This window comes from Hyaena hyaena, unplaced genomic scaffold, assembly GCF_003009895.1.
Source record: "Hyaena hyaena isolate Hyena2069 unplaced genomic scaffold, ASM300989v1 scaffold_88, whole genome shotgun sequence".
Taxonomy (NCBI): domain Eukaryota; kingdom Metazoa; phylum Chordata; class Mammalia; order Carnivora; family Hyaenidae; genus Hyaena; species Hyaena hyaena.
Genome location: NW_024080720.1, coordinates 629,010 through 642,375, shown reverse-complemented (window position 1 = coordinate 642,375; position 13,366 = coordinate 629,010). Strand labels below are relative to the sequence as shown.

At 46.2% G+C, this 13,366-nt stretch overlaps 1 protein-coding gene across 2 annotated transcripts in view; it reads right to left on the bottom strand.

Moving 5' to 3' along the window:
* Positions 1–13,366, bottom strand: part of VWA3A (von Willebrand factor A domain containing 3A) — a 61,882-nt gene that overhangs the window by 34,333 nt on the left and 14,183 nt on the right. For both annotated transcript variants that reach the window (XM_039234450.1, XM_039234451.1), the window contains exons 7-11: positions 8,788–8,886; positions 7,217–7,323; positions 4,053–4,178; positions 3,620–3,728; positions 3,319–3,384 (exon numbers count right to left, since the gene is read on the bottom strand). In XM_039234450.1, the coding sequence (XP_039090381.1) occupies positions 3,319–3,384; positions 3,620–3,728; positions 4,053–4,178; positions 7,217–7,323; positions 8,788–8,886 (507 nt within the window). The remainder of the gene's footprint in view (positions 1–3,318; positions 3,385–3,619; positions 3,729–4,052; positions 4,179–7,216; positions 7,324–8,787; positions 8,887–13,366) is intronic.

The window sequence follows — 13,366 nt, the reverse complement described above, 5'->3', positions numbered from 1 at the left end:
CCAACACAGGGCTCAAACTCACATAGCACGACATTGCACTCAGAAATTTAATAGACTGAGCCACCCAGGTGCCCCCGAAGTGTTTTTAAATAACTGAAGGGTTTTTTTTTTTTTTAATGTTTTTTTTTTTTAATTTATTTCTAGGGGAGAGAGAGAGAGAGAGAGCAGGGGAGGGTCAGAGAGAGAGGGAGTCACAGACTGAAACAGGCTCCAGGCTCTGAGCTGGCAGTCAGCACAGAGCCCAACGCGGGGCCCGAACCCACGAACTGCAAGATCATGACCTAAGCGAAAGTCGGACACTTAACCGACTAAGCCACCCAGGCGCCCCAAATAACTGAAGGGTTTTCTAACCTTAAAGACATGAAGAACACTTTACACCCACTGGGCTGGCTACACACATAATTTAAAAAGGACTTGAACAAACACTGGTGAGGATGTGGAGAGCTGGTGCCCTGTGCACTGCCGGCGGGGGCCAGGGGGGTGTAAAATGGTGCAGCTTCTGTGGAAACCAGTTTGGAGGTTCCTCAAAGAATTGGACACAGAATTACCACATAACCCAGCTTTTCCACTTGTAGTTATATAATGCAAAATAGTTGAGAACAGGAACTCAGAGACTTGTACACCAATGTTCACAGCAGTTCAGAACAGCCCATCCCATCAGGGATGGAGACAACCCAAATGTCCATCAACTGATGAATGGATAAACAAAAGGTGGTACATCTAGAAAATGGAATATACTTCAACTGTGAAAAAGAATGAAGTTCTGAGACAAGCTACAACATAGATGAACCTTGAAAGCATTACACTAACCAGTTGGTTAAGCTTCTGACTTTGGCTCCACACATGGTCTCACTGTTCATGGGTTTGAGCCCTGCATTGGGCTCTGTGCTGACAGCTCAGAGCCTGGAGCCTACCTCAGATTCTGTGTCTCCCTCTCTCTCCACCCTTCCCCTGCTCACACTCTTTCTCCTCTCAAAAACAAAAATTAAAAAAAAAAAAAAAAAAAGAAAATCTTATGCTGAAAGAAGACAGACACAAAAGGTGTATGATTCCATTTATATGAAATATCCAGAATAGGTGAATCCATAGAGACGGGAAGCAGATTGGTGGTTTCCAGGGGCCATGGGGGAGGGGAGAGAAGGAGGAACTGCTTAATAGGTATAGAATTTTCTTCTGGGGGGATGAAAACATCTTCTGGGTAAAATTGGTGGTTGCACAACATAGTGAAAGTACTAAGAGCTTCTAATTGTTCACCTTTTTAAAAAATTTATTTGTTTATTTATTTTGAGAGAAAGCGAGAGGGGGAGAAGGGCTGAGAGAAAGAGAGAATCCCAAGCAGGCTCTGCACTGTCAGTGGGGAGCCCAATGTGTGGCTCGAATTCATGAACTGTGAGATTGTGACCTGAGCCAAAATCAAGAGTTGGATAGTCAACTGACTGAGCCTCCCAAGTACCCCTAATGGTTCACTTTATGTTATGAGTTTCAACTCCATTTTTAAAAAATGTAAAGGAGTCCTACATATATACAAATCCAGATTTCTGGCTCTTGAAAAATCGGAAGACCTGGCAGCACTGGGGTCACTTTCCTCTAGAGCAACAACTGGCTGGGGCTGAGCAGAGGTGCCTCTCTAGACGGGGCATCCACTGCCTAGTCCTCCAAGCCCCACCCACTCTCTGCTGCCCCCCACCCCCATCCGAGTCAGCTGTAGGGTTTATACTATCCTTCTACTGTTATTTTGCTCATATTAAAAGAAGACAGGGGCATCTCAGTGGCTCAGTCCTTTAAGCCTCCCACTCTTGATTTCGGCTCAGGTGGTGATCTCATGATCAGATCAAGCCCCACATCGAGCTCTGTGCAGATAGCGTGGAGTCGGCTTGGGATTCTCTCCCTCTTTCTCTCCTTCTCTCAAAAATAAATAAACTTAAAAAAAAAAAAAGCTGAAGACAATGAAATTTGTTGTACCCATATCTCTATCAAGAGCAGAAAAACAACAGAGAAGCCAAGAGGGCTATGGGTATTAAGATAAAAGATTTCTTTATTTTAAAGTTTGTTTGTTTATTTATCTATTTAGAGAGAGTGAGTGCCTGACACAGGGCTAGATCTTATAAACTGTGAGATCATGACCCAAGTTGAAATTAAGAGTCAGATTCTTTTTTTTTTTTTTTATGTTTTATTTATTTCTGAGAGAGAGAGAGAGAGAGAGCGCAGGAGCAGAGGAGGGTCAGAGAGAGAGGGAGACACAGAATCTGAAACAGGCTCCAGGCTCTGAGCTGGCTGTCAGCACAGAGCCCGATGTGGGGCTCGAACCCACGAACTGTGAGATCATGACCTGAGCCGAAGTCGGATGCTTAACCGACTAAGCCACTCAGGCGCCCCAAGAGTCAGATTCTTAACCAACTGAGCCACCCAAGCACCTGTCTATTTTTTTTTTTTAAGATTTTATTTTTAAGTAATCTCTACACCCGACATGGAGCTTGAACTCACAAGAGTCACATGCTCCACCACGTGAGCTAGCCAGGTGGCCCAAGATAAAAGATAAAGGATAAACCAGCCAGTTTCATTCATTTACTGTACCTTCCTAGCCCCTGTAGTCCATGGCCTCAACAAACAGTCTGGGAAGTGACAGAAATGACATAACCAGAAGGGGTGTTACCCAAGGAAAATGTTGCCTGACCTTGGCTCCTTGGTGTGAAATGCTAGACATTGTGACACTTGAACACTGTGAGATGTGAATATTCATTTGCTTATGGCTATTCATGGTTATAGGCAAGATACAGCCTGTTAGCTGAACAGACAGTTGGATTCTCAATCTGCCAAACAGGTCCACACACACATTTGCTAATTGTTATCTCCATTGTGGACACGTGGCACTAATGGATGGATTGTTACAGAACTGATCGTTCACCCATAATTGATGCTGCGGGTCCCCTGCAGTAGCAAGGATGTATCTTGGAGAAAGACCTGAGGCAATTGATTCAGACTCACAGCTTTGATGGGAGGGAGCAGAGGTGGGGTGGGGCCCACGTTGTTGGTGACCGGATAGAGATTTGGGATTCTACCATCTAGGCTTTAAAAGGCCTCCAGGCACACCGGTGCACAATCAACTCATCATGCACGCTGAGCAAAGGATCTCCTGTGACTTCACACTGTCCCTGTTATTCCCACATATTCATCTTAACCTGATTATACCGAAGGTGATGGTGGGGGAGGGAGGCAAGTATGCAGCATACTCTGTCCTGGCCCAGATCCCCCAGGGACAGCCTTAGAGGCAAGCAGGGAGGGAGGAGAGGGGCACAGCGTGTTGACAGAAGGGCTTACCTCGGTCTCTGTGCTGTAGCAGTGGTAGTAGCCTCCAAGAGCTTCTGCAAGGTTCTTTAGGACAGCCTGTGGGGGGTGGAGACAGGGTCAGCCCTCTGTAGGGCGACGCCAGTAGTCTGACAAAGCTTCTCCTTGACTGAACTTCCCAACTGCCCCAAGGAAGAACTAGGTGCAAGGAGAGTTGTTTTCTGGTCCGTAGCGTGTGAGAGGGTCCCTGTCCACGTACAGAGCTTCCAAGGGTGGCCCAGCTAGCTCACTATGGCCAACCCAAGGGAGACATTGGAGAATCCCGGGTACTTACAGGGGGCACCTGATTGCTGCATTTGTAGGTGATGAAGTGGGTGATGAGGTCCCGTCCCATGGTGGACTGTTGGATGTAGTCGGACAGAATTTCAGAAGGCTGATCTGGGCTGGGGAGAAGACAGACAAAGAAAAAGGGATGCCCCAAGTCAAACCACTTTGAGGACCATCCAGAGAAAACGGGAACATCTACCAAATCGAGCTGATGACATGTGTCCCAGGTCACTTGGGGAAGGCATGGGGAGGAGTGGGCTGTAGGACTGGCCTGCCCTGGCTGCCCCCTGCCTTGACGCCTGTGGACGGGTGGCCTGTAAACGAAATCCTTCTCTCGAGCATGTGTGAAGAGTCATGCTTGATGGTCTTTCCTCAAACAATGGATTGGTTCTCCAGCCCCCTTGATGTGGTCTGTTACTCACATAGGAAAGTAGACCTACCAGCTGCCCATTATGGTCACCAGAGAATTCAGCCCCTTCAGAGTGAAGATTTTCCTCAGAGCTTGTAGCAGATTGCCACCCTCATCAGGCTGGAGCTTCTTCACCCAGAGCTTGAGTTCCTGGAGACTGCATAGACAACAAACACCTAAACACGGCGTTCTTCAGAGTGCCAGGCCCAGGACAAACACAAGCTCATTTCAGACTAATTCTTTTCTTTTTAAATTTTTTAAGTTTAGGGGCACCTGGGTGGCTCAGCTGGTTAAGCGTCTGACTTCAGCTCAGGTCATGATCTCACGGCTCATGTGTTCAAGCCTCACGTCAGGCTCTGTGTTGACAGCTAGGAGCCTGGAGCCTGCTTTGGATTCTGTGTCTCCCTCTCTGTCTGCCCCTCTCCTACTCATGCTCTGTCTCCCTCTCTTTCAAAAATAAATAAATAAATATTTAAAAATAAAATTAATTTTTAAGTGTATTTATTTATTCATTTTTTGAAAGAGAGAGAGAGAGTGCACAAGCAAGGGAAGGGCAGAGAGAGGGGGAGAGAGACAGAATTCCTAGCAGGCTCTGCACTGATGGTGAGATGTGAGACTTGAACTCATGAACTGTGAGATCATGACCTGAGCTGAGATCAGAGTCAGAGGCTTAACCGACTGCGTACCCCAGGCACCCCAGACTAACAATAATTCTTGAGGTGGATACCTTTATTCCGATTTTATAGACGAGAAGACTGAGTTAGGACTTGCCCAAGGTGATCCTGTAAGCAACTGGCAACACTGGGATTTCAAACCACGTCTGACTCTAGGACCTGAGGTTCAAGCAACTCTGCCCATCAGAGGGTCTGGGCTAAGTTCCTTCTCCCCCACCCTGCCATACAGCCCACAATCCAAGTGCAGGGTGAATGCTTGAACCCTAGGAGCACTCCCACAGTAGGTACTGTGGCTGTGTGGCCGCATCTCATGTGGACTGGGATACACTCCAGCCCTAAGAGGGAAGAAGACATGAAGCAGTGCTGTCTCCATTAAATACCTCACATGGCACCAGTGAGAGAGTTCTGCTCTTTCCGTTTCTCTTTGATCAAAAAAAATAAATAAATAAAAACAAGAAAAATAAAAATAAAATAAAAAACTTCAACTCGTAGCTAGTAAGTCTGTCTTTCATTATTATAAGTGTTGAATCTCCCTTTTAAACAAAGGGAGATGGGCGCCTGAGTGGCTCAGTCGTTTGAGCATCTGACTCGATTTTGGCTCAGGTTCATGAGTTCAAGCCCATGCATTGGGTTAAGCACTGACAGTGTGGAACCTGCTTGGGAGTCTCTCTTTCTTTTTCTCTCTTTCTCAAAATAAACAAGTAAACCAAAAAATAAATAAACAAAGGGAAAGCAAATCCCAGGCCTACTGTCTTCTCTGGCCGATAGGTTTCAATTTGGAATTTAATATTATTGTTTAGTTTGCTTTTGTTGTATTTATTTTATGGCTGCATTCTAATTATAGCAAGTGATATGGGCTTCGTGGTTATAGTACTGATCGTTTTGTTCAATAATCCATGTAAAGTTGATGTTTTAAAATAGGACATGTGGCAGAGATGTGACATAAATCACAGGAGTCGTTCAGCAATGACTGAAGTTGAAAAGTTCTTGTCTATGACCTCATGGTTACTTCCAGGTCTAACATTCCAGAGATTGCCGTCTAACTGGAGTGGCAACCACAGCAAAAAAAAAAAAAAAAAGGTCTCATTCACTGAGTGTCTGCTACCTGCCAGATACTTATCCCTCATTTCACGTTCACAAGAGTTCAGTGAGGGATCGGTATCTCTGACCTCACCCTGCTGAAGAGAGTTGAAGGACTGGTCAAGGTCATCTGCTCTGGGCTTTGGCAGCCAATCCTGACTCTGCTACTTTAGGCACGTGCCCTAACCTGAGTCCCATTTTTCATTGGCAGATTGGGAATAAGAATCCTATTCCAAGTACTGGTCCTAAGTATTAAATAAGATAGTATATGCAAAGTACTCAGCATGGCACCTAACATGTGGGGGGCCATCAAGGATATTCTCTTCATGGAAAAGACATTTTTATCTACTGGCATAAGTAAGGAGAAATTCTTACACATCTTCCTTTTCCCCCCTTTAGGCTCCCCGCCAAAACCCCAAACTAGAAGCTTCCAAGTAAAGGACTAGCATAGTACATTTACCCAGTGGTATACCATGTAGCCATTAAAAAAGAATAAGGTTGAGGGTGCCTGGGTGGCTCAGTTGGTTAAGTGTCTGAGTCTTGATTTTGGCTCAGGTCATGATCTTATGGTTTGTGAGATCAAGCCCCACATCTGTCTCCCCGCTGTCAGTGCAGCATCTGCTTGAGATTCTCTCTCTTCCTCTTTTTCTGCCCCTTCCTCACTCACATGTACTCACAGTTTCTCTCTCTCAAATATAAATTTTAAAAATAATATTAAATAAATAATAACACTAAAAAATAATAAGGTAGATCTGTGTGTACTGAGAGAGAATGCTGTTCAAGATTAAGTGCAAAGTCAAAGTGCAGGACAGTGTAATGCACTCCTGTTTATTAATAAGCACACTGATGCACATATGTGGCCAACTGTGGACGTAGGTAGAAGAAACAGTTATTGGGAGGTGACAGAAATTCTGCTATTATTTATCCTTTTATGCTGTTTGAATTTTTTAATGTTTATTTTTGAGAGAGAGAGAGGGGGTGGCACAGAGAGGGAGGGAGATACAGAATCTGAAGGAGGCTCCAGGCTCTGAGCTGTCAATGCAGAGCCCAGTGCAGGACTTGAACCCATAAACTGTGAGATCATGACCTGAGCCGAAGTCGATGCTTAACTGACTAAGCCACGCAGACAAACTCCATACTGTCTGAATTTTTAAAAAATGAACATGTATTATTTTAAAAATAACAAAATGATCTTTGCTAGTTGGCTGGAGAAAATAGCACCTTGTGATTGTCTTGTCTTTTCATTTTGTGGATTGCTCATGACGCTGGCCGCTTTTCCAAAGATTACTGGTCCCTGGGCTTTTGCTCTGTGAATTGACTCTTCGTACTCACTGACTTGTTGGGGTCTTGGGTTTGCAATGTGCTCATTCACAAAAGACACTACCACATAGGGAGGAAAATGAACAGCAAACAATCTGGCCAAGGCGGGGTAGTTACTCACGTGGAGGGGCTGACTTCCACGGGGTCTGGCCAGAGGGCGCTGGTGGTGGTGCCGAAGGACAGGACATACAGCTTCTCCTTGTGGCTCAGCTGCTCATCAATGAGGCTCTGACAGACAGAGGGATATCACTGACTCCCGGAGCTGTGGGCCACATGGAGCCTGACTTCACTCCCCATGCCGGGGCTGCCCACTGTTGGCTGGGGTGTGAGCTGTGCTGGGACAGGGCCACTTAGTGGCCCCAAGCTGGCATTTGCTTCCTGCCCACTGAGTTGCATGGACATGTGGAATGAGTGGCCCTGGTGACCCATCCCAGCCTGTCTGCATGGTGGAGGCAGGGCACTGGCCTCAGCCTGTAGATCAGCACACCGCCCTGGTAGTCTGTGTCCTGATTCATTTCCAGTGACTGTATACTAATGTCTTCTGGTTCATCTCATCATGTTTGTCATACTTTCGTTTCATGTAATATGGGGGGGGGGGGGGTTTGAGCATCTTGGTTATTGATCTCGGCACGAGCTATGGTTGGACCCTACACTGTGGCACCCAGAAAGGGGAGACAGAGGTCAGGGGCAGTGGTTTCTCGCCAAAACACAGTGACTATGCAATGGGCACAATGCCAGCCTGTTTGATGCTCTCAAGCTATAGCCGATGAATCCCCAGCAGTAAGATAGCTCCCCCTCTTCTTCCTGGCTACCCAGAATTTCATCCGTATGTCACCAACATGACCCTTGCCCTGGCTAATATTCCACCAGCTCACCTGGGGGATCTTTAGAAATTCAGCCCCGGGGATGTGTCATGAAGGCATCTGCACTGTTTCCTGACATCCACTGAGCCCAGGAACAAGGGATAATTCTGGACAATGAGTCCATATTGAACCCTAATAAAAGTCCTTGAACTGACTACTGCTTCCAAAGTTCTAGAGGTTCCCATAAGAAAATAGCCTCTCGACATTAGTTCACAGAGGCTACAGAGGTTTTTTTCCATGCCAGACTTTGTACCGAGCACTTAACTCGAGTGAACTCCTTTCATCCTATGGCAACCCCATCAGGTGGCCACTGTTATCTTCCACATTTTACAGATGAGGTAACCTAGGTACAGGGAGATTAGGTAGCAGGGTCACAGCCTCCAAGTGTCAGAGGTGGCTAGAACTTGAGCCCAAGTCATCTAACTCTGGAGTTCTTAGCTTCTTTGTTATGGACGATGCCAAAGCAAACAGCTCTTGGGTGCAGAAAAGGCCAGGAGACTGAGGCTATGTTATGCTGGGGTCAGTCCAGTTGATTAGTCTTCCCGCCCTCTTTCCAGGGAACAGGGAGCTCTTCTGGCAAATTCTCACTAGAGGGGACTGCTGTGGTAAGAACATGAGAAGCTCATACTGGAGCTGAAAAGGACTCCATGGTTGGGTTTCGCAGAACATATAACCATATAACGATAGGTAGGTGCTAATTAAGTGTGAACTGTTCTTTGCAAAACATCTCATTTTGCAGTTGCTATAAAGGAAGCCAAGGAGCAAGTTCACAACAGGGAAGGGGTTAAAGGAATGTTACCAGGTACTTCTCTGTGCCAGAGAGACTTACCAGGAGGTCGTTTTGGAATGCCTCTTTCTGAGGACCACTGCCAATGGCAGACACATCAATGATGATGCCGACTCTGGCTCCCTTGATGAGGCCAAATGCCTAAAACCAAAGAGGGCGTGTGGAAATAGCCAGCACAACTCTGCTTCTCTGAAGCCTCTCACTGGGCATCTCTGCATGATGCAGACGTTGGAACATACCCCCGACCACAAAAAGCAGCAGAAGGCAGGCCCATTTTAAAGAGGAAAAAGCAAGACTTGACATCTTGATCTGGGCAGTATGTGCTCCTATCTCCTGGCAGCCTACTCTTTACAAGTGTTTTTTCCTTCGCGTCTACTCTTATAAAGTAACGCATGTCCATTAAATTTGGAGACCAGAGAAAAGTGTCCTTTGTAAGATATAAAATCGGATATCTAATTCCATCAGCTGATTTTATTCCATTTCTCTAGCTCCTTATTTATTTTTCGCCCACTCTTCCAATCAAAGGCAGATGTGTCAAGCTCGCCGGCTGCCATGGTATTTCTGTGAGTTTCTAATTCTGTTTCTTTTTTTTTTTTTTTTTTTTTTTTTATTTTTTTTTTTAATGTTTTTACTTATTTCTAGGAGAGAGAGAGAGAGACAGCGTGAACAGGGGAGGGTTAGAGAGAGAGGGAGACACAGACTCCGAAATAGGCTCCAGGCTCTGAGCTGGCAGTCAGCACAGAGCCCGACGCGGGGCTCGAACCCACGAACCGCGAGATCATGACCTAAGCGAAAGTCGGACGCTCAACCGACTGAGCCACCCAGGCGCCCCATTCTAATTCTGTTTCTAACGGCTCTCGCATTCAATATGCCAATGCGGTCTGACTCTGCCTCAGACTTCATCCTGGTACAGCTGCATCATGAACTGGGATTTTCATTCATATGAAACCGCTAGTTCTCTGGGGGCAGTGGGTTCCATTTGATGTTTTTGGCCTGAAATCTCACTTTTCTGCGTGCCCAATTTTCCTGTTTGACTTACTTCTGCTCTCAGAGAGGCGTATTTTAGATCTCTCACACCCCAACATTTCCTTTCTATACTCCCTCAGAAAGTGATTTTTGCCTCCGATTTCACTGAGACAAGAGAAATGAACCAGAGTTTGGTTTTGTTTGTTTAAGTTATTTTTTATTTTATTCTTTTTTAAGTAATCCCCACACCCAATGTGGGGCTTAAACTCGTGACCCTGAGATCAGGCATCACATGCTTCACTGACTGAGCCAGCCAGGGGCCCCTGTTCTGTTTCATAATGTTTTACTTATTTCTGAGAGAGAGAGAGAGAGAGAGAGAAAGAGCATGATCAGGGGAGGGTCAGAGAGAGAGGGAGACACGGAATCAGAAACAGGCTCCAGGCTCTGAGCTGTCGGCACAGAGCCCAACGTGGGGCTCGAACCCACGAACCGTGAGATCATGACCTGAGCCGAAGTCGGACGCTAAACCGACTGAGCCACCCAGGTGCCCCAGCCCTGTTTTGTTTTTTAATCTTTCCATGCTTGCCTGCCCCTCTTTGCCCACACACTTCAGCTTTCCCCTTGTTACAATGTATCTATGGCAACTACCAAAGCTCCCAAGGCCAACCCTGTGGCTCCCATTACTGGCTCATCTTTTGTCAAATCGGGACTTTGCTACTGTCACCATCCCTTCTCCTGGACCCCCAGTTCCTCCTTGTCTGTTGTACCATTTCCATCACCATACAAATACGCTGTACTATTGCCCATTGGAAAAAGGAAATAAACCTTTCAGGACCCCACCTCTCCCTTCTGCTTACCCCCTACCCCCGCATTTCTCTGCTTCCTGTTTTAGAGTTGCTTCTTTACCCCCCATTTCTCTACGACCCCCTCATATTAGGCTGTCACCTCCTTGCTCCCCTGAACCACACGTGACAAGGTGATCAATGAGCTCACTCTTGCCAGACCCAATGGTCAAATGTAAGTTCTCTGCTTTATCCAGTTCTGAGTGCCATAGGACACCATTTGGCTGTGTCAAGAATGTGACAAGTTGAAGTACTTAATAAATACACTTGTCTTGTAGGCCGTCACATTTTCCTGTTTTTTCTTCCACTTGCTGGCCAGTTCTTCTTACCCTCCCCCCTCTCCTCCCAAAGTCTAAATAGGGGACTGTCCTGAGAACTTGCTAGATGTAAAATCTCAAGTCCCACCCTATACTTGCCTAATTAGAGTCTGCATTTTAACAAAATCTGCCCTCCTCCACTACCAAAAGAGATCTGGCTTCCATAAAAGTTTGAGAAGCACAGGGTTAGGGATCCATCCTCCTTTCTCTTCCTTATCTACACCAGGGTTTGTCAAACCCCGAACTTTTGACATTTTTAAAAAATGTTCATCTGATGGGGTGCCTGGGTGGCTCAGTCGGTTAAGCGTCCAACTTCAGCTCAGGTCAGATCTCACGGTTCGTGGGTTCAAGCCCTGCATCAGGCTCTATGCTGACAGCTCAGCACCTGGAGCCTGTTTTGGATTCTGTGTCTCCCTCTCTCTCTGTCCCTCCCCCACTCATGCTCTGTCTCTGTCTCAAAAATAAATAAACTATAAAAAATTTTTTTTTAAATGTTCATTTGATAAAGATCAAAGGGGGAAGGGGCAGAGAGAGAGAGGGAGACAGAGAATCCCAATCAGCTCCAGGCTGTCAGCACAAAGCCCGACATGGGGCTTGAATCCTGAACTGTGAGATCATGACCTTAGCCAAAATCAAGAGTTAGATGCTTAACCGAATGAGCCATGCAGGCGCCTCCTAAACTAGAGACAGTTTGAGCTGGACAACCCCTGTTGTGGGGAGCAGACCATACATTGTAGAATGTTCAGCAGCTTCTCTGGCAAGCCGCACTCTCAGCCTGGACAACGAACCATTTCTCCAGACCACACCAAATGTCCCCTGGGGTGGACTGAGGGGGACAAAATCACCCCCCCATTAAGAACCGCTGTTTTGCACTCATCCCCTATATGATCTCCCGTGTCTCAGGGATGTGAATACCATTTGTACACTGATGATAATCCAGGAGGCAGGGCTCTCCTGCAGCTCCAAACATGTGCATTCAACTGCCCCCTTGTGTCTCTGCCCAACTGTCCCGCAAGCCTCTCAGACTCCATGCGCTGAAACCAAGACCTCTTGATTTTCCTCCTCACACCTGGTCCTCTCGTGAACAGCCTGGAACACACCCCCAGCCACTCTGACCCCAAGCCCAGGCAGTCCATCAGCCTTGCCAGGTCTACCTCCAAGCTAAGCCCTGAGTCCACCATTTCTCATTCCATCCACCTGAGTCCTTGAGCCTAAGACACCATCATTCTGACCTGGTCTTTGTTCTCTATGATCAATTTATGAAGCAGCAACAATGACTTTTTTGAAACTTGTCAGATCATGTCACTTCCCTGCTTAAAACCCTCACCTATGGAATAAGATCTGAACCCTGCAAGGACATTCCTGATTTGAGCCTCATCTCCTCCCCTTCTCCACGTTGTTCACTCTGTGCTTGCTGCACTGGCCTGCTTGCTGCTTCTAGAACATGCTAAGCCTGTTCTTGTCTTAGAGCCTGGGCATTTGCTGTTTCCACTGCCTGGAACATTCTCCCCTAGATGTCTACATGGGAATGGCCTCATTTCCTTCAGGTCAGTTGTCTGTTCAAATGCCTCCTCCTTGACCATTGTATTTAAATAGCCCTCCTTTGGAATCCCTGGGTGGCTCAGTTGGTTAAATGTCTGAGTTCAGCTCAGGTCATGATCTCACAGCTCTTGAGTTCAAGCCCCGTGTTGGGCTCTACGATGGTAAGGAGAAGTCAGCTTCAGATTCTCTGTCTCCCTCTCTCTGTCCCTCTCCTCTTTCCCCTATATCAAAAATAAACAAACATTTAAAAGAAGCACAGCCCTCCTTCATTCCTACTCTCGACTCCCTTACTTTGCTTTACTTCTCTTTAAGTACTGTCATTAACTTGATCTTGCATGTGATTTGCTAAATTATTCATTGTCCTCTTGCACTGGACTATAATCTCTGTGAAGGAGGGACCTTCATATTGGTCACGCTTCTAACCCTTAATTCTGGACCAGTGCCCAATACAAAGTAATCCTCCAATCAGTATTTGCTGAACTCATGACCCAGATGAGGTCTGAGGCCTCTAACATACTACCAATCCTCAGGGGCCAAAAGGAGCTCAAATCTAGAGCCAGTTCTATTCCTTTTAAAATTTAAGGAAACTGCCTTTAGAGCTTTTATCATTGAAAACGTTCATTCTCTTACACTTATAGCCATTGGAATTCTAGATGTTTTCCTGTGGAAATAACTGGATAAGTACTTAAGACGGAATTGGAGCCTGGTGATGCTAGGTATTCCCATTTTTCAAGAGAGGGCTAAAAAACAGACATAAACATGAAACAACAGAATTTTCAATCTTGGCAACTAACTTAAGAAACATTTTAAACTGTGTGGGCCAAGAAAAGCATGGCTGTGGGCCAGATTTGTCAGCATGCCACTTATTTTAAGCCATAATATCCTCCATAAATATGGAAACAGACACCTAGAGAAGTGAGGCCACTTGCCCATGGCCTTGCTGACAGTAGTCAG